At 47.8% G+C, this 26,202-nt stretch overlaps 1 protein-coding gene across 1 annotated transcript in view; it reads right to left on the reverse strand.

Annotated features, from left to right (window-relative positions):
* Positions 1 to 4,533: 4,533 nt before the first annotated feature.
* Positions 4,534 to 26,202, reverse strand: part of LOC119387714 (sodium/potassium/calcium exchanger 5) — a 46,395-nt gene continuing 24,726 nt past the window's right edge. The window contains exons 5-11 of the mRNA XM_049413620.1: positions 25,546 to 25,652; positions 22,518 to 22,618; positions 20,539 to 20,629; positions 10,703 to 11,012; positions 9,317 to 9,562; positions 7,345 to 7,446; positions 4,534 to 6,420 (exon numbers count right to left, since the gene is read on the reverse strand). Of these exons, the coding sequence (XP_049269577.1) occupies positions 6,098 to 6,420; positions 7,345 to 7,446; positions 9,317 to 9,562; positions 10,703 to 11,012; positions 20,539 to 20,629; positions 22,518 to 22,618; positions 25,546 to 25,652 (1,280 nt within the window). The 3' untranslated portion in view covers positions 4,534 to 6,097. The remainder of the gene's footprint in view (positions 6,421 to 7,344; positions 7,447 to 9,316; positions 9,563 to 10,702; positions 11,013 to 20,538; positions 20,630 to 22,517; positions 22,619 to 25,545; positions 25,653 to 26,202) is intronic.

A 26,202-nucleotide genomic window follows, 5' to 3' on the forward strand; every position in this document is an offset into this window, starting at 1 on the left:
CGTATGTTGGGCTAACTGTTGCCTTCATCTTTAGTGGACCAGTGGTGAGTAGTGGAATTTACCCGACGTCTGTGGCGTATACCCGTTTATCATGCCCACAAGCATTACCACGGATCCCGGACATGAAAGGCTCGACCAAGAAGAGTTTCGCTGTTAAAAATTAAGGAGCCCTTGCCCTATCGGAAAAATGGGAGCAAGGGAAGCTTGGCGTGGGCGTGCCTGACGTAGTACTGTGCTTGCTTTCTTTCTTTCTTTCTTTCTTTCTTTCTTTCTTTCTTTCTTTCTTTCTTTCTTTCTTTCTTTCTTTCTTTCTTTCTTTCTTTCTTTCTTTCTTTCTTTCTTTCTTTCTTTCTTTCTTTCTTTCTTTCTTTCTAATTGCGTGATGCTCCCTCCTAACGTTTTCCTGCCTACATGCTGAGAATTAGAGACCTTCATCCATGTGCTTAGCAGTACAACACTTCAGTTGCTACAGGCAACAACGACGGTCATATCCTCACACTCCGGCAAAAATGAAGTGTGAAAACGTGAAATGACGAGTGATCTCCATGAAAGATTAGATTAGGTTGTCATATCAGAAACGGCTGATCGCAGACAAGCTCACGATCGAGAGAGTATTAATTATTGGAAAACGGCGCATACAAATACACAGGTGAACCGCGCATCTTCGAGAGTCGCGTTTCTGTACGCACGCCGGCGCCGCCACCACAGAAACTTGTAACCCGCAACAAGATTCGCTTGAAAAAAAAAAGGAATAAGAGGAAGAGAAGCTATGAAGAGAATGTGTCCGCACAAACACAAAAAAAAAGGCGCCTGACAACGGATACAGGCTTCAACGTAGTCTATACCTTTCTATACAAGAGCACGCGGTTAACTTATCCCAGTCTTTCTCTGGCTCTATTGTCTATGTCATTCATATCGCTGCAGCTAGTAAAAAAAAAACGAGTCCCTGCAATTCTGTTATCTTTCTTATCGTATAGCGAGGGCCTCAACTTCGGCCCATTTCGATATATTAGCACACGAACTACGTGCGCGGCGCATGTCGGTAAATAGGTGTTCCACAACGCCGCGCCGGCTGACACTCCCAGAGCTAACCTTGTACGCATGCGCAAGTATGGTGGAAAGTGGGCGGGATAATGGCTTATCATGCTTCGTTGTTTGCCTCCTACGGTTGTGACACACAGAAAAAAAAATAGCCATTTAGATTCTCAGTGCTCTCGTATCAAGTTGAACAGACGTAGACTGGGTTTTCAAGAACTCACTTGTTCACCCGAGAGGCGACGACTGTCAAGTGCACTGAACCTGGCGCGGAGCGCTGTTCTTCGTGTGCACCGTGTCCTTTCATTTACCCATCAAATTTGAGTTTGACAGTGAGTTAGAGCTGGTCCCCAGCTTGCCAAAACACCTTCGGTTTCGAATTATGTTTCACTCCGCATATCAAGCGCGCACAAACATTTCCCGTGGCGTCATGCACAGAGGTGCAACGATGTTTTGCGCAGCAACAACAACGAAACAAACAAATCCTTCGATTCAATCTCTTTCGTTCGTTCATTACAAGGTATGACGTCATTTATGGAAAGCACTGAGCATGTTGAGAGATGCTTGTGCCAAAACTTTTTTTTTGTACATAGAACTGATATGCTCGAGGTTTGACATGTGCCGTCGATAGAAAATTATCATCATCATGAACAGGCATGCGCTCAATCACCACCCGATCACTTTGGGCAGATGGTCAACAAGAGAAGCGGAAGCCTGCGGCCCCTAATTGGTGCTTGCCGCCCGTGTGTTCCCTTAATTTTTAGTGGACCAGTGTGGTGAGCAGTAGAATTTGCCATTTTAACGCGATAGCGTTAAAGAGCTCGTCACGCAGAAATTCCGGCGTCGGTGTCATCATCGTTATTGTGAGCGAAAAATCAGCGTTGTCCGTGACCAAGAAATCGAGAAAGATGCAAGTAAAAGAAACAATAAAAATACTCGGTTCGATTGAGAATCGAACCCAGGCCGTCTGCGTGGAAAGAAGGTGTTCTCCCACAGAGACACGCCAGTGCTTGATGCTGCACCGGAAAAAACACTATATGAATGTCATGTAGTGGGAGGAGGAGTCTCCTTAACGCACGTAATATTGCGTGGCAGAAGCGTAGGATCGCGCCAGGCGTCAAAACATGTGAATTGCGCAACGAGTGTGCGTTTTAAACGCCCACCCATTACAAAGTGCTCAGACATATCTTGCCATCATCATCAGCAAAAGCATCAACAAAATGAACGGCTGCGTAGGTTCGCGTGTTGTCTTACGGACGCGTAGTGGGCGCTTCGCTGACTCGCAAAAGAAGAATTATGGCGTAGTGGGCACTTAACAACTGTACTTGCAGGAGGCATTCTAGGATACTTTGAAACGGTCAATGTTACGCGCACAGACGTTCGTTTCCTTACGGCACGGTTGAGGCATGCACCGAGAACCGAAGCCAGGCTAGCAGTTAAGAAGGCGACGCGCATGGGGCCCGATTACACTATCGCGTTCTACTCTTGAAGGCGAAGCTGAAGCGGTCTTCCAGTTTTTTTTCTGTGGCACATAAGCGCTATAAGAGTTTTACAGCAGAGCTGCTATGGTCGAGGTTAGCCGTTAGTCGTAGATAGAAAATTATCGTCATCATGAACCGGCGCGTGCTCAGCCACCGCAAAAGAGCTTTGTAGAAATGGCTAACAAGAGAAGCTGAACCAGGCGGCCCGTAACAGCCGCGTATATGATAGTGTATACAAGGTGTGGGAAAGAGATAGGTGAGAGGGTACAAGCCTAGTCAAGCCAGGACCAGCTAGGTGCCCACAAGCTCTGCCTTGACTCAGCCTTGCACGACTTAGTGCAAGGTGCGCTAATTTCTTTTTAATGAACATTACCATATAGGACGTAGGAGTAATGGGTACACTATTCGCGCTTGTCACATACCGAACAAAGGCGCTTGCAATGACACGGTGTGAACCTAAAGAGCATTTTAGCGCCATCACACGAGAACGAAAATTGGAGGCGACCATAATCCTTCAATTAGGTGTCTGGTAGCGGCGCTCGCACATCGGCATTCGTGCACCCTGGCGTATTCCTTGGGTTAACACTGTGTTTCGTCGCGCTTCCAAAGCTTATCTCAGAGGCCACATAGAATGCAGCGCGTGGTTGAGGTCTTCTCCGCCAGGTGCCGCAACGATCCCGCCTTCTCACAAGAAAACCGTCTCCTCTTTCAATGAACTCATTCAACTAATTTTCATTAATTATCCTTACAATTAATACACCCTTAGCTTAAGTATTATATTACTCTTAACTTGAACAAGAACCATCGATTTCGTAGCAGTTTTATTTTTAGAAGGCATTTCTGAATATTCGGAAAACCGGAAGTAAGTGCTTGACCAGAAGTTCTTCATAGAGAAGCAAGAGTGTCACTCGGTGCTCGCACCACTAAAAGGAACACGCAGATGCCACAAGGCGCTATCGTGTTGTCCTTATTTGTGTCCTTGTCGACCCGCCGCAGTGGTCTTGTAGTTATGACGCTCCAACGGTGACTCGCGAAGGTCGCGGGATCGAATCCCGGCCGCGGCGGTCGCATTTCGACGGAGGCAAAATGCTGGAGGCCCCTGTGCTTAGACCTAGGTGCACGTTAAAGAAGCTCAGGTGGTCGAAATTTCCGGAGCTCTCCACTACGGTGTCTCTTACAATCATATCGTGGTTTTGGGACATAAGACCCCAACAATTATTACGTGTCCTTGTCTGCATGGCTTTAATATTTATCCATCTTCGTGTGAGAACACGCCCGAAACACAGCAGCGTTTCAGGCTGTCAAGAGAAGTAAACCGAAAGGCGGTTTCATTTATACGGGTCTGTGTGGCCCCCCTTTCAATATTTATTTGAGTTATTTACAACATTTTCAGTGTCACTAAATGAACTGCGGCACGACGAATGAATGACGAATGCGAAGGCAGAAAGAAATCGTAAGACTCTGCCACAGATGCACAGCCAATAAAAGATAGTTTGTTGCATATCACATATTGAAATAAGTTTTGTACATCACTGGTTACGTATTTCTCGAAATCTCCCGATCACGCTGGGGTATGCCATTAATAAAGCGATGGCGGATTAATGAGCAACAAAGTTTTTCGCCAGATGTGTGAAACTAAATGCCCTAAAGAGATCGAAGCTTTTTTTTTTTCTTTGGTCCGGCAATTAGCAGGTTTCTGTGCAACTGGCCGCAATATAGACGTGATATCGCCGTGAAAGCATCAGTTTCTTTTTTACTTAATCCAGTCGCAGAAATATGCTCTCTTTTAACTTTGTGTAATTTCACTCTGGAGAACTGGTGACGCAGGCTCCGAAAATAATGTCAACAGTACTTTCTGGGGGAATTTATAGATGCTCATTTTACAGAATCATCTCTGCAGTAGTCTTAAGTTCAACAAAGAAGTTAAACCAGAGCGCGAAGTTACTGCGGTAAATGCATCATTACTTTCTTCTTTTTTTTTTTTTTTTTTTTTGCCGCTACTGTTGTTATTGTCGTCGTTCTGATTGTTGAGCTTTTAAACGCGTTATGTGCGCTTTAAATTGTCGTAGCTACCATGATTTCGATGGTCGAAAGTTAACGCACGATACCTAACGGTCAACCTGTCATTCAATGTATATCAAAAGCCAACATAACATTAAAAACAGTGCAACTCCCTGGCGAACTTTAATTGGATTATGGTAAGATTAAACCGCATATTTAAGCGGTTACAAGTATGAATGTACAAATTAATGTCGATTGCTGGTATCCTTCTTGTGAGAAATGTTAACAAAACATTGCAGTATGGCCTTGAAAAGTTGACGAGAGCCAGGACAGGGCTCTCTTCTGTCGCGAAATCGAACGCAATCTCAGTCATCTTCGGATACTATCAATCCTTACGGCAGTGGTCAAGAGGGTATACACACAAATCTACCAACGCCTGTCAGGTCAGGCGCCACTTCTCTCCTCCTGCTCATATTTCAGTCCCTTTTCACATTCCTTGATGCAGGGTACCCAACCGACCGTATATCGGTGTGTTTACCGCAATTCGCTTCCTAAGTATCCATCCAATTCTTAGCTTACTGTCTATGCCACGGGAACGAAAGCTCCCATCGAAAATGCTCTATACATATATCATGCATGCTCTAAACAATAACGTCTCTGTTTAAGAACTATTACGTTATTCGTAACAAGAAGTGAATAGTGTATATATGTATTGCTGTCACAACGGTACTACGTCGCCAAGATTCGCAACCTCAGTGAAGCGCGAACCCGTCGTCTTGGTCCTCAAGTTATAACCGCGAGTAAAAATGTATTCGTATGTCAGCACTTGTCCGCAGGTACAAAGTCTAGGAACTGTTAACGTGTAGCTTGGAAGTAACTACGGTGCCTACAAGTACATTTCCAGGTAAGCACACTTTAACACGCTCGTGTTTTGCAGCGTAACAACAGTACGAACGATAACGGTCCTACGTATACGATCTTAGGACTGAGGCCGGCATCCTCAAAGCATCTCGTACACTAGCGCTTGTAAGCATTCCGAACTTCGCTTATAAACATTTTGAAAAAAGTGTCTACAGCTGAAGTTCACAAAAGAGAAGTCCATACGAAATATTGAACATGTAGCGAAGGTGGCCGGTCAATGACATATAGTCCCTACAAGCGAAGAGCATGTGAGTTTGGAGCCCTTACAGACATACTATTGTCGATAACACAAACAACAAACATAATGCCTTCGCACTGCTACTCGCTCACGGCAAACAGAGGCTCTCAGATCGCGTTTCCCATCCTGGTCGTGACGGTCCCATTCCGATTGGGCAGAAATGGGCGTGCACCACGCTTATCAGACGCACGTTAAAGTGCCGCAGGTAGTCATGATGAATCTGGAGTCCCCCACCACGGCGTGCTTCATAGTCAATTCTTGGTACGATGTCCATGTAAGGTAGGCGCCGTGAAATGAACACGAGGACGAACGAAACGGCACACGAGGCCACTACAAAAGTCTGGTTCGTTGCTATGTTGAAGTTCAAGTGGCACAATGCACGTCACAAGTGTTTCTGCACAGAGATCCATCGATCTCCGCCCTATTCCCTGCACGTGGGCGGGTTGAAAGGTCCGAAGTAGTTGAGCTCGTAGCAGCACGCCAACGTCAGGAAGGCGACGTACAGTCCCAGGCAGACGAGGCCCACGCGCCAGTTGAGGCGCCACCTAGCGGCACACAGTGTGACTAGCATGAGCACGGTCGTGCCCAACAGCGTAAGCGTCGTGTAAGTCAGTGCGCCGCTGTTGATGCGCAACCGGCCTCCGGTGTTGCACAACGTCTTCACCAACCAGGGAAGGCCCAAGCAGAACAGGATGTCGAAGATGTTGCTCCCGATCAGGTTGCTGAACGCCATGTTGCCGAAACCTGCGAACGATGTTCACGTTTGCTCAGAACAAGTATGACTGCTGATGTACGTGCTGCATCGCCTACAGAGTTGCGTGAAACCCGCGTTTATCAGTCGCTTACTAACGAAGAAAAACTGATTGGAAGACCTCAAGTCAGCAGGCGTACTCGCACATGTGCAGAAAATTTAAAATGACTGCCAGTTCAGCGTGTCGATAAACGTTCGTGATGGTAAAGCGCTACTAAGAACGGAGACTTTGGAGGAATACAGGAAGCGCCTTGTTGTCTGTCCTTCTAAAAGTCTTCGTTCTTAGTAGCGCTTTATACCATCGCTAGAAAATTTAGGATGTAATACGTCAATCAATTAGTCCGCGTTGTCATTAACACCGAAGTTAGTGAGTTGATATTTGTCATTCCTCGAGAGTCACATTGCAGCCAGCGGCAGTCACTGTATATTTTCCTTTCCACTCCTGGTGTTACACTGTGCATATAAAGACCCAGAAATAATAGCTTCAATAATGTACAGTTTTAATGAAATATACTTATATTTCTTGGGTGACCTAAATAAAGTTTTTCCAGTCCAATAAAAAGTCTTATTGTCAATATAGTTATATTTCCTAGAAAGCTATCGTTTTCATCGCGTTAGAAGTTCAATGTGCGCTTATTGGCGTTCTTGCTGCGGATAGAGCTTATTCTTCTTTGTTTTTATTTTTTGTTGTGAAAACATTTATTGCCCATATAAAAATAGACTGCCAACCATCACTAGTATTCAACTTTTCCTTTGATAACAACCACTTTTCTAGAAATATGTAAAGTGATCCCGCCGAAAGGGGAATTTCTGCGTTACGTGTGCTTCTGATTAGATAGAAGAAGGGGATGAACCTCCATCTTAAGTAAGGACATCTTAAAAATATCCATAGGACAAACAAACGACGGCAGGCTCACCCATTTTAACAATGAGCACCGTGGTGATGATCTCAGGTACGCTTATCCCAGCCGCGAGAATGGTGAGGCCGGACACCGAATCTGGTATGTTCAGCGTATAGCCTACGACAAAGACACGAGAAAGATAAAAATCGCAAGAGTTAGCCTCCTCACTTGCAGCTCATAGTCACGGAGAACAATTCATACGAATGTCAGCTTAAAAACAGTGATACAACGAATTATCTAATATAGCAAAGTAAGTTTAGAGCTCCCGAACTTTATTTCACCGATGTCAACGTCTATGCTTATAACGAAACAAAGCGCCGGTTCGGGCTATTGGTTGGGAGGGAGGTTAACCATCCCCGCGAAATATATATATATATATATATATATATATATATATATATATATATATATATATATATATATATATATATATATATATATATATATATATATATATATATATATATATTGTCAAGACGTTTATTAACGGGGACTCAGCGGCGGCGCACGGCAGCGACAGTCAAAGCGGGGCCGACTCTCTGCACGAGGAGCGTGCTCTCAGAGAAGAGAACGACCCACTGGAAGGCGCTCGAGAGGACGACCCATTACTCAGTAGGAACGCTTCGCTACTATATATATATATATATATATATATATATATATATATATATATATATATATATATATATATATATATATATATATATATATATATATATATATATATATGCAAACACACGCGCGAGCATACATGAAGGCGGTTCGAACCAAGATTGTAATGAATGTTACATATCATGAACACAGTTTTGCAGTGGATATTTAACCTCGCAATGCCGAAGCTGACCTGTGTTATTGAATTAAACCGGGAAAAATCTCGGTGCTAAAAATATTTAACATCTTCCCGAAGGGAACCAACCCTGAGGTGATGCGAAGCATCGGAGGGGGGGGGGGGTTCCGTTGTTTTAATTGCGTAGACGAAGGTGAAACGGTTAACGAAGGTCTTTATTGAGCAGCGTCTAGTACTTGAGGTGTGCACTCTGCTTTGAAGAGGATGGCTTTGTGGTCGCTGAAGTGAACCGTGAGGGGATCTTGGTGCAGTGGGTGGATCTTGAAATTGGTGAAGACGTGATCAATGCATGTGCCGTGAATGGTAGTTGGCTGTTGTTTTCGGTCGTCGTGTGATACGTGTTGCAGCGAGTGGTGTGATGACATGTATTCAACTATCCAGTCGCTCTTCATGACATTGACATTAAAGTCGCCAATGAGCATGAAAGGATGTGTGTCTGCGTATTGCTTTTGGTAGTCACCCATGGCCTCGTCGATGTACGTACGTCTGATGCTAACGCTTGCTTGCGCCAACCCACTAACTGACGGGACTGTTGCTTCCATCACACTTCATCGGAAGCATCAACGGAGTCAAGCGGAGTGAGCCGAAGCAAGCGCTGAACTGAACGCGCGTAGCGCTCAGCCAATACCTCCTAGAACTTTTCAGGCCTGCGCGCAAGAATTTGACGTCACAAGCCGCCCGCCGACCAACCCGTCCGACGAGTTCGTTTACCTTGCATTCCAATCCCCTGTCTCCCCAGTGACCCTGCCTGAAGCGCGTGTGTCCGCGTCGTTGCTGAGGCCATGTTTCATGTATTTCTGCATTCGCTGGTGAGGAGAGAAGATGAGACTAGAGTGATGAGAGGAGGAGAGTAGCGCATGCGCCGTGAGAGCAGAAGCGAGAACGCAGGAGAAGCGCAAGCAGGTGATACGAGAGAAGTGGAGAGTGAGTGCGGAGTGAGTGCGGAGTGAGTGCGGAGTGCGGAGAGTGCGCAGTGTGAGTGCGGACGCCGACGAGCACGCGGGACATGCCGCCGCTGAGAAATGCTTCGCATTTAAAAGGAGAGCGGGACGGCAAGACGATGTCCGAAAGCATTGGACGACGTGTTCCACCCGATTTGTCACCTTCGGGTACATTACTCTCGAGCGCGTTCTATCGTACCAATGACGGTGACCATCCAGGCACAAAGGTAGGACAGCAGGCCGATCCAGACCACGGCCATGATGAAAGTGAGCGGGAACATGCGCGGCCAGCGTCGACAGTCCGGCACCGTGACACGAAACAGCAGCGACGCAGGGAGTGTGACCAGACACCACGTGCGGGACAGGCACCCACGGCTACTGGGTTTGTCGGTGCATGATTGCGCCTCTGAAGAGGCTTGGGGTTTCACGAAATCCACTTCCGCCTCTGTGGTAGGCAAATAAATAGAAGAACATGGGAATGTAGTTCATCGTTTCCAGTACCTCAAGAAAATGTCATGTAAAGGTATTAGTTGAAAGTTAGGTAATCGCGTTGTCTCCGCACTGCGTTTTAGGCGACCATCGTAAGTTTAAAAGAAGGCACTGTAACTCTCGTGATCAAAGTAACTTGTCAGCTATCGTACACGTTCCTCATAGGTTCAGCCATATATAGCCATCTAATAATGAAACTAAAGACCGTAGAGGTGTAGTGACATTTAACCCTTCCCCTACCGTTAAAAAAGAAGAAAATTGTACCAAATTTACCGGAAATCTTTTTTCGCTCGATTTGTAGAGCTGTTTTTATTAATAGAACAGTACCATTATTTCAATTCAATGGGGTTTCTTTATTTCACAAATTGCGTAAAAGAAGATAGCTCTGCGCTGGCTTCCTGCATGGTAATACAATGAAAGAAGGCAATGAAATGAAAGCCGAGACACAAATAGCACAACATGTACAAGTGTGGCCATCTAAAGTCAAGTAACACAACCATGACGTGAATAGTCGCCATTGGTTCTATGTGGGACCAATTTTGGTTGAGGACGAGTATAGTCGTCATCGGTCATTTTGATACAAAATCGCATGACCACTAAGCTCGTCAACTGGAGAGAAAGGGTTAATAGTTAATTGAAGCGTAGACATTATAAAGCTAAAGAGCGATGAAACTGGACGATGAAACAACTTGGCGCCAGTAGGAGCCTAACCCACAAACTGCGCATTATGGCGCAAGCTGTTCACCGCCCATGTCATGGGCGGTTATCGATGTGTACCTAAAGTGTACGCGCACGCACACTCAAATAAACACCAACGACATAAACACACACATACGTATGTAAATCTCCCGAGAGTTCTACTTCCCTACATTTTATCTCTTTGCTATCTATCTATCTATCTATCTATCTATCTATCTATCTATCTATCTATCTATCTATCTATCTATCTATCTATCTATCTATCTATCTATCTATCTATCTATCTATCTATCTATCTATCTATCTATCCCCGCGCGAAACAGCATAAGGCTGCGCAAGAATGTGAAAGATGTCCTGGACGTAAGTGGAAGATCGGGTACACGAGCCCGCATCTCACCGCCGTTGATCTCAACGGCGACGACTTGTGTGTGGCGGTCTGGCCTCATCAACGGACGGGTCCCGCCGCTTACGTCGTCGTAGCCATTCTCGGTGTCTACGCCCAATCTTGCCTGGCTACCGCTTCTCGGGACCACTGCAGCAGTAGACTTGATCGGAGACTGTGAGACGTGGTTGGTGGAGAGAAGGGGCGCCGCCACCTCGCTCACTGCAGAAGCGCCGGTGGCTGCGGCTGGGTCCGCCGGGGCTTTGCTTTTTCCTGGTCGCTCCGCTGACTTCTCGGACTTTATGTACGCCACAATGTCGTCTACCTGCGATCATCGGTAATGACTAAAGTTTAAGACTGCATAGCGAGGCATGCCCAGTATAGAGAGTGGTAATGAAAAATGTGAGCAATGATAATGCACATTTCCTGTATAAACCTTTCCATAGCGACTCTTGACGTATACTACAAATAAGTAAAAGTCTTGCATCGGCGAAAAAAAAAAGGGAGACACGAACACATACAAGGCAGGGGGCATAACCAGAAAATATATTTTGCTGGCTATCCTGTAGTGGGGAAAAGGAAAGAGGGTAAGAAAAATTACACCATTTCCCGCTAAAGGGGAGTGTTGTGTTCGAAGCACTCCCTGTGTCACGAGCGAGCCCCGCGAAGGACCGGATGCTGAAACTACTTCCAGATGTTGACTCCTCTCCTTCCCCCGCTCGGCTCAAACGAGCCACCGATCGTTTCCCCCGGCAGTTCGGCTGCCGCCTCCATCCGAGTAGGAATAAACTTGTTTTTAACCGTTCGAGGCTGTCTACGCTTTTTGAGACTACCGCGACCCACGCGTACGTCTATGGGCCGACGACAACACCGGACATAACAGTGGCGACGAGGAAGTGGATTTGGACCTACGCTACGCAACGATATTGACAAGCTACAAGCTATGGCTACGCACGGGCTCCCAAATCGGCTACCCGAATTCAACGGCTCATCATGGTCATCGTGGTTTGGACGCCTTCAATTTTACTTCGAGGCTAACAACATCACTGATGCAGCAATGAAGAGAGCCAACCTGCTAACGCTGTGTGGGGAGCAGACATACGACACAGTCTGTGCCCTGATTCAGCCACGCACTCCAGCAACCGTTGACTACGACGACATCGTAGCAGCGCTACAAGAACACTATGACCCAAGGCCATCGGAGGTCTACTGTCGAGCCCGCTTCCAACGGCGAGACCAACTGGAAGGCGAAAAAGTGGCCGAATACGTAGCGGCTCTCAAAAAGCTCGCTGCTGACTGCAATTTCGGGACGTTGACCGCGACAACTTCAGCTACTGCGCAGGAGGGAGGATCGACTGCCACACCTGCTAACACCACTATGCTCCCCTTGGACGTTATGTTGCGTGACCGTTTTGTGTGCGGACTGCGTGACGAAGGCCTACAACAACGCCTGTTCGCGGAGACGGGTCTCACCTTCTCCAAAGCCTACAACATCGCCCAACGAGCGGAGAGCGCCGGTCACCAGCAGAGGGATATTCGACGGAACGTCGAGCCGGTGCATCACACCAGTGAGCAGTCAGGTCATTCCACGTCTAAGGCGAAATCAAGCAAAAAGACACAGCGCTGTTGGCGATGCGACGACATGCACGATCCCCAGGTATGTCGATACAAGACAGCGACCTGCAATTTTTGCCACAAACTGGGACACATTGAAAAGGCATGCATCACGAAGCGCAAACAGCTCCGACCGAAGACTTCAGTGCAACGGAACAACAATGTCGACGCACAGGAGGGCCAGACCCAAGATAAAAGCCGAACAGCACTAACGTCATCGGTACTATATGACTTGAACGCCGTTGTGAACCTCGGCACGAGACCGAAGATTACGACTGAAATCTTGGTACACCAGCGCCCTATCAGGTTTGAGGTGGATTCCGGAGCAGCATGTACGCTCATCAGCGAGGACACTTTTCGCGCCACTTGGCGTGAGAACGCACCAGCTCTCCAGCAAGACGACACGCAGCTGAGAACGTGGTCCGGACATTCTCTTCCACTACTGGGCTGTGCCAACGTAGACGTGTGCTACAACGGTCAGACCCATCAGCTCCCCTTGCTGGTCGTTCACGGTTCCGGATCAAGCCTTTTAGGACGAAATTGGTTCACCCCTCTTGGAGTGGTCATTGGCGGAGTTCACCACACACCCACCTATCCGTCAGTGGAGGAGCTTCAACAGAAGTACAAAGCGGTTTTCTCCGAAGAAATACCTGGAAACAACGGACCTCCAGTCACACTGGAGCTTCGGGAGGATGCGACGCCGAAATTTTTGAAAGCTAGGTCGGTGCCTTTCGCCCTACGAACGTCAGTCGAGAATGAGCTTGACCGACTGCAGGAACAAGGGATCATCGAACCGACGCAACATTCGGAATGGGCTACACCACTCGTTGTCGTCCGAAAGAAGAACGGTACCCTACGCCTCTGCGGAGACTACCGGAGCACTGTCAACCTGGCGACAAAAGCATCTTCCTACCCACTGCCGACACCGGAAGAGGTTTTTAGCACGCTTCGTGGTGGAAAAATCTTCAGCACCCTGGACTTGACACAAGCCTACCAGCAGCTGAAGGTGAGCGAATCAACGTCTGAACTGCTCACGATAAACACCATTAAGGGTCTCTACAAAGTTAAAAGGCTACCATTCGGAATATCTGCTGCGCCAGCAATCTTCCAGAAATTTATGGAGTCTACACTTAGCGGGATCCCTGGCGTTTGCGTCTACTTGGACGATGTTATTGTCGGTGGCGCTTCCTATGAAGAGCACACAGAACGCTTGGAGCTCATTTTGGAAAAGCTATCAAATGCTAACTTGCGCATCAGCAAAGAAAAATGTGTTTTTGCGGTGCCTGAAGTGAAGTTTCTTGGACATCAAATTGACGCGCAGGGTATCCATCCCACTGAAGACAAAGTGCGAGCAATTACTGAAGCACGAGCGCCTACTAACAAGCAAGAACTGCAGTCGTTCTTAGGGCTATTAACGTTCTACGACCGTTTCCTAGAACATCGAGCTACAGTGGCCAACGATCTATACCAGCTCCTGCAGAAAGAAGTCCCATGGACTTGGTCGCCACGCCACCAAGAGTCATTTGTTGCCCTTAAGCAACTACTTCGTAAGTCTACAGTTCTGCGACACTACGACGAAAGGAGACCCCTACTGCTAGCCTGTGACGCATCACCATACGGAGTGGGAGCAGTCCTCTCCCAAGCTGACGACCATGGACGGGAAGCCCCGATCGCTTTCGCATCGCGCACCCTATCGCAGGCAGAGAGGAATTATTCCCAGCTAGATAAAGAGGGACTTGCCATCGTCTACGCAGCAGATCACTTTCGGCAGTACATCACGGGCCGAAAAGTGACATTCATAACAGATCACCGGCCCTTATTGGGTATTATGGGTCCCCAGAAGCCAATGCCACAGACTTTGTCGCCGCGAATGACACGATGGTGCATCAAGATGTCGTCGTACGATTACGAACTCGTACATCGCACTGGGAAGAAACACCAGAACGCCGACGCACTAAGCCGCCTGCCGCTAGACACCACAATGGATGAACCACCCCTGCCGGGTGATATACTCATGTTCGAGGCGCTGCCGAACCCTCCGCTAACAGCTGACACGGTAGCAGCGTCAACGCAGGAGTGCACTGTCTTGAAGGAAGTCTATGCAGCTATACAAGAAGGCAACGTGCAGAAGCTAAAGGGTGAACACTTCAACGCTTACCGCAAGCGAGCTACGGAGTTGAGCACTCATCGCGGTTGCGTCACCTTGGGATCAAGAGTTGTAATTCCAGCGGCACTTCGCGAACAGGCCATGTCGCTTGTCCACGCAGGTCATCGAGGCATTGTTGCCATGAAAAAGTGTGCCAGAAGTTATATGTGGTGGCCTGGTATCGACGGTGATATAGAATCGACAGTTAAAGATTGCCAGCCTTGCCAATGCAACCACAGAAGTCCGCCAAGAGCCCCTATTCCTGAATGGGAAAGACCAGACGCGCCTTGGCACACCCTGCACATTGATTTTGCTGGACCTATCGAAGGATGCTCATTCCTGGTGGTTGTAGACGCATACACCAAGTGGCTTGAGGTAAAACAAATGGCTACAACGACATCGGCAGCAGTTATCGACAGTCTGCGGTCGTTGTTTGCAACGTTCGGTCTACCGCGCAAGGTGGTCTCGGACAACGGCACTCCGTTTGTGTCCGCGGAGATTCTCAAGTTCTACAGCGACAACGGCGTCTCGTCTGTTACATCAGCTCCTTACCACCCGGCGACGAACGGACAAGCCGAGCGCTACGTGGCTGAGCTAAAACGCGCCCTTACTAAAGATCAGACTGGGACAATGCAACGCCGCATCGCGCGCTTTCTCTTCAGACAGCACAACACTGTTCAAAGCACTACTGATCAAACGCCAGCGAAATTGATGTTCGGACGAGAAATGAGAACCCAGCTGACAGCAATTGTCCCGGAGCCCTCAGCGAAAACACCGTCGGAGGAAGAAAAGCTCCCGCGTAGCAGGAGAATTGAAAGTGGACAGCGCATATACGCCCGCCAGTTCCACAGAAAGCCCGGCTGGGTTGAAGCGACGGCACTCAAACGCATAGGTTTGCGGTCATGGCTCGTCGACATCGGCGGAAAGGCCACACGCCGCCACCTTAATCAGCTACGTCGTTCAGGTAATTTGCCAAGGGAACCTCCCATTCAAGCAGCCACCTCGACGGAAGCTTCGTCCCACTTAGCCTGGCATCTCGCACCAGAAGAATCGGCGCCGCCGCCCGCCGGCTCTGAACACAAGAGAAGCGACACCCAGCGAGCGGAGGCTTCTCTTCCTAGTGCGCCCAGAGCGTCCACGCGCCCACGGCGGCCCCCAGATCGCTTCCAAGCGACAATCTAAGGAGGGAGGAGATGTTGTGTTCGAAGCACTCCCTGTGTCACGAGCGAGCCCCGCGAAGGACCGGATGCTGAAACTACTTCCAGATGTTGACTCCTCTCCTTCCCCCGCTCGGCTCAAACGAGCCACCGATCGTTTCCCCCGGCAGTTCGGCTGCCGCCTCCATCCGAGTAGGAATAAACTTGTTTTTAACCGTTCGAGGCTGTCTACGCTTTTTGAGACTACCGCGACCCACGCGTACGTCTATGGGCCGACGACAACACCGGACATAACAGGGAGCATGAGGCGATGCGAAGCCGGAGCACTTGCACGATCGCGTTCCGTTGGCGTTCTTTGGGCATGCTACCGACCTGGCGTCGTGGAAACCGAAGAGGAACGCTACGCGCGTCTTGTCTTCCCTTTAGCCTGGCCGTTAATTCTTACAGGGCGAGCGGGGAACGCAGTCGGCAGGCGTGCGAGAGGGGGGCAGCGTAGGAAAGGAGAGAGAGGGGGAGGGGACGGGCATGCGCTGGTGCTCATCGCGGCGTTGCGCAGGAGAGAATTTCGGTATGTCTAGCCCGCGTTTCAGAGGAAGAGTGGAAAGGGGAAAGGGGAGAGGTAAAGTGGAGAGGGGAAAGAGGAGAGGGGAAGTGGAGAGGGGAGGGAGAGGGAAAGTGGAGAGGGGGAAGGGGAGAGGGGATGTGGAGAGGGGGAGAGGGTATGTGCATGCGCATTAAGGGTGGTCACGCCGCACACCACCACCACCACCACCACCGGATTGAACTCCGCCATAAGATACTTCGCATCTAATAGGTTGGACAGTCGGAGACAGAATTAGGAGGTCCCTACACAGTCTCCGACCCCGTGTATTAATTTTGAGTCTCCCTTCCTGTGTATTGATTTTGTAATAACTTCACTTATAGCAATACAATATTATTCTAATTCTGAAAGAAACGAAATAAAATAAAAAAGGGGGCGGAATGAACAGCATCAAAATATGTGCGTAGGCGATGTCACGAGCTCTGTCAAATATAATAGCACTGTCTCACACAATACGAATGTCGCATATACATAAGCGTACCATCACACAGTCAGCTGTGTCAGCTGTGTCAGCTAGTCACAATTCGTTGCACAATCCGTTATCTCAACGCAGAAACCTTTTATGGACTATCACGACGATGTCCGTACAGGGCCGGTATACCAGAATTTCGGTTTTTGTTACGGGGAGATTGCTTAGCTGGTCTAATGTGGAATAGAGCGCCGTTGTTTGCTAAATAAAACAAAAACACTAACAAACACGACATGGGACTGTTTAACTGCACTTGCAACTCACTATCGCTTGAGACTTCAGTGTAATCAATGGAAAGATAAGGCAAATATAATCATTAATTTCTGGATCGCATGTGGTGGACGAAGAGGAATATATTTCAGCGCGAGCGCATGAGAAATAATATATCTGACAGAGACGCTAGCGCCGTGAAATCAATAACAGCCAAAGTAATACAAGTAGCAGCCATCGCACATGCAATTACTTTTCCCGTACAGTGTAGGTGCGTATAGCGTGCCTTCAAATATGTAAACACATACCATGGCGCTCCCACCCGGAAAAGCAAAGCGCGCAAACTGCGCCTGCTCAGATGGTACTGTGCGGGTGCGTATCGTGCTGTGCTGAAGGTCTGCATGCGCTTGTTGTAAGTGGATGTTGCTACAAGGCTAGCATCTATACGTCACAGGCGAAAAAGAGCCACGAGAAGGAATCAAACCAAAACAATCAGGACAATACGCACGGATGTCGCAAGAGAACATCTTTTTCTTCTTTTTTTTCCCTCATTGCCCGATGTCGGTAAAATACATTAAAGGAGTGGTGACACAAAAATTCGGACACAATTTGACTGTTGAATCACACTAATGGGTGCATATAGGTGCCATCTGTACAATATCAGCCACAAATACAGCCTAAAAGGTATTTTAATTGAGTTTTGAAGTTCGTGAAAGTGCCGGATCGGAAATAGAAGCAAAAGACGATGAGGTCACCGAGTGGATACCACGTACGTCACGACTTCTGGCCGGGTTACCGGAGGCGTGTAGGAGACCGACAAAGCTGGTAGCGACACCTGATGATGCGTAGCCTAACCAGAGACCTACAATATAACATCGCAGCGACTTAACCGCTTACTGATTCTATGTAAAGCATTTGCAATGAGATAATTAGCAACTCACAGTATTCTCATTGCTTTTTTTCCCGACAAGAACTACAATGCGACGGAAAAAATCGAAAAAAAAAATTACTGTAGTTGGACAAAACGCCACAAGATGTCGCTACGGGCTCCGCAGTTGTACGCAGTTGCTGCTGCCGCTGCAGCCGTCAACAGCTCCGGTAACCAGGTACCCGCAAACGACAGGAAGTCTACAGACGAACTAAAGCTCTCTGCTGCCGGGATCATATTGCGTAGTGGACAGATAACTGCTTCGACCCTCCAACGTGCGTACGTGGGATTGGTATGCCTTGAGAACGCGGCGTTGCCTGATATAAATACGAGTCAGTAAAGCGTACATCACGTCATTTGCATGTTACGCATAAACACTGTTACAGAGTGCCAACGTTGTGATTTCAATGCTTCCTTCGTCACTTCTCATCCTGCTACTTTACGAATGATCGGAGCGAAAATGTTTCAGCACGTCTAATGCTGCGGCTACTCCAAGCCTGGCGGAAAACGTCGCCTCAGTTGGACAACGACTACAAGAACAAAATCGCAGCTACCGGTGAGATTCGCAAAGTGAATCGAGCTTTTCTTACTGATTTTTACACTCCTGCCAGCTCTTTCGTCCATCGCCGCACTAGATAAGCAACGTAGTTTGACAATCGAGGAAACAAGCACTCGCAACGCACAACACCTGCTCAACACAGCAAACGAAACAGCAGCACTGACAACATAGCAGACGCTGGCCATTGACGTCACTGGTTCTTGCGGTCTTGTTTACCAAGTAGACCATCTACGTCACGGGGCTACCGAGTGCTCTTCGAAATCGAAACTGCCTCCGGTCGTAACATACGAGCATATAATTAAACATTCGTCTCGCGCTGGGGCAAATGAGTTTCGTTGCCGCTATTATCGAGTCAGTAGCCATTGATTAAGAGCAAAAAACAGAGGTTCACAAATTTTCTGTCACCACTCCTTTAAGATGTTACTGTATTGTGCATCGGTGGAATACCTGAAATTCTATTTAAAGGGACACTAAAGAGAAACAATGAATTGGTTTAGATTTATAAAGTGTGCTTGGAGAACTCTTGTGTAGTTTATTTCACCACCATAGGTTTATTATATTTGAGGAGAAAACCAAGTTCGAAGTATCATTTTTAAATTTCGCGCCGAACTTTGTAATTCGTGACGTAAAAGACTTCAAAGAGCATTTAACGTATTTTGGCGCCACTGGCTCGACGAAATTTCCACAAACTCGTTATGTCAAGTCTCTGGCCCCCTCAGAGGACAATGTACTTCGATTTAACCGATTAGGAACTACGTAGGCCCAAGCAGGCGCCATCAAAAATATGCGACGTCACGGCAAATGGTGCGGGAATTCCAAGGTGGCGTCGCCACCTGTATTTTCTTTTTGCGCGTTTTCTCGCTTATTAAGCGTCTTCGCGCAGTAAGCGTGGTGTTTTTGTTATCGTGGAAGACTACTTTACTAATGCGAGAAAAATCGTTTTGCTCTTTAGTGTCCCTTTAAAGCATTTATTCACTCGTGTGGTCGCTTACAATACAAGTGCTTAGGAGGCACTGTGCTGTCACGTGGCCAAATTCGGACACATAATAGGTTTCGTTAAATAGACCAAACTGCATTTTTGTTTCTAGCTCATAAGTGCGATGACCTGATCAAATAGCAGCCAACATTACTGTGATTGTCGCACGTGCAGTGCCATGTAAGTTGTAAGAGTACGTCTACGTGTACAATTTCAATTTAACAGCACCACTGTATATATAAATAGTCACCTATGTATGTCCCCTGCCTGGAAAGCTATATACATGTACAATCGCAGGTTTAGTGCGTGCGGACTTCTTAGAATTTGTTTGATCTCTTGAAGTATAGCTTGCCATGCGACAAAATCTCGTTACAGGGGTGTTAACGCATAGTTTATATAACGCCCATCATAACGTGTCCATTACGGAGAGTAACCGAAACAGATACCTTACGCGTTGCATGACCATACCTCCTAGACCATACCAACCATACCTCCTAGACTAATGTACGCCGTCAGGCAATGCGACGAAATGTTGGTGCGGGAGTCGTAACCCTGACTGCACAGTCACGCACCCGTGCGTACGCCTTTGCGCAAAGGCACTTGCGTTAACGCTGCGTTACGTTTCCTTTAGCCTCCAGCAAGCTTCCATCGAAACACAGCAGCGCAACATCCGAAGCAAACATCGCGTATGCAAACACGTACTAACGTGCACTCTGGGGCCAGTAAACACGACACAGAAATCGCTCCGCCAAGTTGCAATGCGACCTCGTCGCCGCCCCTGCTCTGTATACGTTACGTTCGCAACGAACGAAACTTGCGATGGTACTTCACATTTTCGCCCACGAAGTTCGATAGGTGACAGGGAGGGAAGGAAAGATACAGGCCTGAAAGAAAGAAAACTTGAGCAGGTCATCAGAACAAAGACCCAATTTACTACCCTATACCGAAAGTTTGGCGGCGCACAGTGATAAGACGGAAACAGCAAGAGACAAACTGAGGTCATGAACCTAATCACTGCTATTCACAGCATAGGATAACACTTGTCAGTACTTGAGTCGGTCACGCAGGTTTGTTAATTGTAATGTAAAGCATTCGCAGCCTCCTGACGCGACATACTATCTGCTCGCCATTGCCATCCTAATGCTGAGTTAAAAGATAACAAAGGCGTCCAATCAGAGGACGTCCCACTACCTGAGCGACGGCCAGGCTCTTGAGCTGCGGGTTGTAGTGCATCACCAGGACATAGACGCAGAAGAGCAACAGCAGAGATGCAGCTTCGTACCTGCACATGGTCAGACAAGGGAACACTCATTTATGCATGCAAGCTATAAATTTCACAATTTGAGAGGACGTCGTATTCAATGGGGTTATATACACTAAATGTGCAGTAACGCATGTCATTGATTACTTGATTGGTTGTCACAACGCTGGCGTTATGATTGATTGATTGATTGATTGATTGATTGATTTAATTGATTGATTGATTGATTGATTGATTGATTGATTGATTGATTGATTGATTGATTGATTGATTGATTGATTGATTGATTGATTGATTGATTGATTGATTGATTGATTGATTGATTGATTGAAATAAAAACACTTCAGCGCGTGTACACCCTTTCCATGACGGAATGCGGCCGTGCTGCGGGCTTGTATTCAAGCCCGTAACTTCATGCTCAACAGTATAGAAAGGGCCCAATCACTCGGCTACGGCGGTGTGTGCGTTTGTAGCCATGTGCACAGGTATCAACGCAAAGAAAAAAGAACACTCCCACATTCTCAATCGATCCTCGATTTGAGGCTCTTGCTCCGCTCCATGATGATGATGCTGCTGCTGCTGCTGCTGATGATGATGATGATGATGATCTGGCGCCCTTCCTTTTATAACGGGTCGTCGTATCTATAACGGCCTGTCTGGGCACAGCGTCGCCCTCAACTTAACAAAGATCTACACTTGTCAAGAATTGCAGTACAGCGCCTATGAAACCCAGTTATTACTTCTTTCGAGGGCGGTGCAACCATCGACATTCTCGCGTGTCGAGGTGGAGTGTTGAGTCGAGGAACGTTTTAGAATTCGGGAGACACTATCGCACGAAAAGCGAAGCATTGATAGTGATGATAACAATGAATTTGTGAACTACACAAAACAAAGTCAGAGATATCATCCTCCATATATATATTGCGGTAAACATCCGGTTACTAAGCATACATTTATATTAACAGGCATGGTGTTACGCGCCCACGGGCAAATATATGCAGATTACACTCGACGACCACGAACACTGGCTGTCAGAACGCTGGCGTTATGACCAGCGCATGGCGGAAGTGATAAAACGCATCACGCTCCCTCGCTTCAAGTTTCTGCGAAACATTCAGACAGCGCAACCTCCTGCGTTATGCGAGTTGACAAACAGCGCACGAAGCAACCGACCATCTTGGCTCGCTCAACATTTACGCCCACCACCGAATACCTGCAAAAGAGGGCGCGTGGGCCACCTTTGCGCTCGGCTGCTGCGACCTTCGAAGCGCTGAACACGAACGGCCCGGATGTGCGCGGCCGCCCTCAGGTGCCTATACGGCCAGGAGACGCACGCTCGTCCAACTCACACACGATGGTGCACTGTAGACGTAACTTTACACACAGCTGTAGACACAGCTCCACACAGCCTCACTTATCTTGATATATACTCGGGCCCGATGCTTCTCGTTGAAGCCAGATATGCGATTATTAGCCGCCTTTTTACATATTTCTTTTTTCTTCGCTGTACATGTGTGCAGCGGAAGTCTGCATTATCTTTCCTTTCAACGATATGCACGAAAACATTAATCGCTCCTTCGCTCGCGGAAAGGTGCCAACGTATTCGTCGACGCATATCCGTATGTCATAGTTGAAATTCGTGCACGGTACATTACTAAAGAATCAAACGCTGGAGAAAGTGCGCAAGGTTCTTCTATATATTCTCTTGTTCACGCGATTCTTATTAGCGATAGCCATGGGGCGCTTCAAAGTCCACATAACGCGGGTTTGTAGAAAGATTCCAAGCGCCGGCACTGACTACATAATTTTACGTTTTCCGTTGCTGCAGTTACCACACCATGTACCTGCATTAAACAAAGCGTAAGAGGTGTCCTTAAACTTATCCAAAGAGCGCTGTGCCGTGACGTACCAGTGGACAGTGCTGTCAGCGATGCAGACTGCGAGCACGCTCACGCTGGCCACGTACAACAGGCAGTCCCGCACGATGGGGTACCACTCAAGCTGCGCTGTCTGCAAACATATTATCATTATGGTTATTATCAGCATCGTTGTTGTGAGCAGTAACAGCAGCGCTGACTGAAGCCATATATGGTCATGTGTAGGCTTTCCCGGGCCCACCTTCATATATAAGTGTTCTATCATGCACGCATCAGTGATTATGTAAGGCAAATAGCCACTTGAGAAGGCACTATTTGTGTGTATTTTATCGAAGGCTTTGTGTATCATGATATATCACCCCAACAAACCATTCCGTGTCTTTACTAATTTTCTGTGAGCTTTTCTCGGTCCCTTAACTTGCTCGCATTTATATGTATGCTTTGTTATTTCCTTCACAATAGACCGATCCCACCAGACCATTTGCGCATGCGCGAGTTTCCGACAGTGGCACTGTCGCCATCTTAGTTGTAGTTCTCGGAGCGCTGCTGGTGCGGCTGCTTGCTGCGTGTTTCAGGTATATTGGCGTTTTGCACCAATCCTCGACACGCAAGACGATTGAACGCGGTGGAAAACTGTGTCCGCACCTCCAACGTATGTTATTTTATTTCAGGTTAACTGCATCCTAGCGCTAAAAGAAAAAAAGAACAGTTGATAGTGCTTACGTGTGACGAGGTGGTCTCGTCGGGTTGATGAGCTTGCCTCGTTTTGCTGAATGAATATTAGTAATAAAAAAAGAGAAATCACGGTCCCGTCGTCATGAGAGCAAATATCTTCTCCAGTGAACCCAAGCACGCAAGCGACACAAGCTACAGTATCCGGAAAATAACTTGCCCAAACTGCGCAGAGCTCTCCGCTGTACGACAACAGGAGAAAAAAAAAAGCCGAAGGGGACCAAGAAAAGAAGCTTATTGCGCTTTTTTTTGTCGAAGCGACACTTTCCATGTAGACTGTGTTGTCAACGCAGGACTTCGATCACAGTAATAAGTTAAACGTGAATGAAGATAAAACGGTCGCCGTGAAGCAGGTTAGAGGCGCATCCGCTGAACAGTGACTGGCCGCTCATGCCGTTTGGCAAAGGTTAACATCACGAAAATCTCGTGAATGGCATAATATTTCCTGCTGTACAAGGGACGGATGAGTCAGTAAGAGATTTTGGCGGCACACGCAATGCGGCGGATAAGCAGTAACTCGCTCCGGCTGGCGGCGGCGGCCTCAGCTGGTGGCTCGGCGTCGGTATCGTCGCTAGGCCTACCGCTTCGAAACGGCAGTGTACGGTTAATAGCCTACGCTCATAAAGAAGTCCAGCTTTGCTACCGCTGTTGCCCGCTTTACGATGCGTTCACAATAATATCGCATATTGAAAGGAACAGAGAAATCCCGGCGGCGGAGTTGGCTGCGATACCGGCACGGCCGAGTTTTCGCCGTGCGCTCCACGGCGCGAGCTGTACACACAGCATGCAGTCATAATCTTGGCTTGTATCGCAGGTCTCGTTCATGCTAGACGCTTGACAGTCGTCATCGCATTTGGTGAGAGGTCGGTTTAGGTCTCCCTATATATTAAAGCGATATCTGTTGAGCCCGGAAAGGACGTTGTATCCAACCTGTCGCCGCTGGCGGTGATCGGCCCGGCAAGGGGATCCAGCTCGCGTTATATGAACTTTTCTGTCGCTGATCGGTCCATCATTCGTGCAGCAAGGTTGTTATGACGCAATAGGGCACTGCTAAACCACGATGCATCATGCACAGGGAGTTCACAAACACGTTGAACAAGAAAGTGCGCGGTAGTTGCCTCTCTGTCCGACTTCGTTGACTGTCGCACACATTCCTGTCGGAGCTTGAAATCCTTTGAGAACACGCAAAATCCGAGTCATTTTGCTTCAGCCTTCTGTTGTAGCATTCCAGTACACAGCACGTCAACCCAACCATCGCAATTCCTCCAAATAAGGCCGCTAAAGCTCGTTAATGCAGCTCGCCAATGCACCAGCTGTAGGCAGCTGAACGTACCGAGTACTACAAGTACCGGCATGCACTGCGGCAGCGGTGGCGTAGTGAAACTCGCGGTGAGATCGGTCTATTGCATTTTGTACCGTGCTCATGTGCTGCTGGACCCTGTAGGGGGCCGGAGCCTTGTCAGGCTGCAGTTTGTGCGACTTCTTTTCCGTCACCCCCATAGTTCTCAGGAAATAAAAGGTCCATTGATTGATTGATTGATTGATTGATTGATTGATTGATTGATTGATTGATTGATTGATTGATTGATTGATTGATTGATTGATTGATTGATTGATTGATTGATTGATAAAATGTTACACGTGAACGAGATAAGTGGAGGTCGCTGAAAGAAAACTTTGTTCTGCGATGTACATAAGTACCTTGATGCCGATGGCTAAATAGGCGCCTTGATTGCCTAACACTAAATAGATGTCACCTAAGTTTTCTCAGTTAAGTACATTAAACGAAGCAGCTTGCACACACAGTGGCAAAAACATGCACGCGAAACAAAGTGTTTTAAAGCCCGTTTATGTTGAACGTAAGAGTTGGGCAGTTTTCATCGTGCTCCGTGATGTAGAGGCCACCTCGAAGGTCACTCAAATCAACTACTAACAAGCGCAACCTCAAGGTAACCCGCCTTTTGAGGTCCATTCGAGTGCTCTGTGGCGTGAACAATGATGAACAATGAGCAATTTGTTTACCGCAAACACCGTCACCAGACATGAACGCTCTTCAGACCGAGAGCGCGGTTAGCAAAAAGAAAAATGATGCGCCTCGAGCTCGATCACAGCGCACGTTCGCAGCCGAGTTTGATGGCCTGTGTCGCCATTAAGAAGAGACGGCTGTTGCGTCGCACGCCTTCTTCGAGAGCGAAGGGGCACAGACCCCATCTATTTCGTGTGGCGCTGAGGCGAGACGCCGTATCAGAGCGCACGCAGCTCGCACACAAAGAGAGCGTCGCTTCGTGGACGGTGGCATTCGTCAAATACGGACGCAGGGCAGCTTACCGTGCTGAGCAAATAGATGCCGGTCACGCTGGTGACTCCGAGGATGTTGAACACGGCCGAGCCCACAATGGTGCCGACCCCGATGTCTCCCTCCGTGACAAAAGAACCTGCGTCATTAATTTTGTTGTACAATCGCGAAGATAACGGGGAGATGTCGTTGCCCAAGTTGTCGGCTGGTTTCGGACACGTGTAAGCTGAAAACACGTATACCCTTACGCTTTCACGAAAAATTACAGTAATAAGTAAAGAATTTATCTGAGAAGCTATCGCTCTTAAGGTGTCGGAAGAGAACGAGCGAGAATAAATGAGGTTTCTCGCTGTTTCAATGTCTTTCTTCGAGTACCTAATTCAATCTGTCAACAATCTCCCTCCAGAATGGAAAGCCCTTATTCTTACACTCCCAATCCCTTCGGCCATGAGGATTAGTAGAAAAAAAAGCGGTGTTCTTTGGTCGTCACGTTTAACAAGGGGCGCTACGTACCCAGTTAACTATTTGCCCACACTGTATAATCACGCCTGTCTCGACAAAAAACTTGGAGGATGCTTAAGCTTCGCCTTCAAGAATAGAAGGCGATAGCGTAATCGGGCCCCATGCGCATCGCCTTCTCAACTGCTAGTCTGGCTTTGGTTCTCGGTGAATGCCTCAACGGTGCCGCA

Source organism: Rhipicephalus sanguineus, chromosome 3 (assembly GCF_013339695.2).
Source record: "Rhipicephalus sanguineus isolate Rsan-2018 chromosome 3, BIME_Rsan_1.4, whole genome shotgun sequence".
NCBI lineage: Eukaryota > Metazoa > Arthropoda > Arachnida > Ixodida > Ixodidae > Rhipicephalus > Rhipicephalus sanguineus.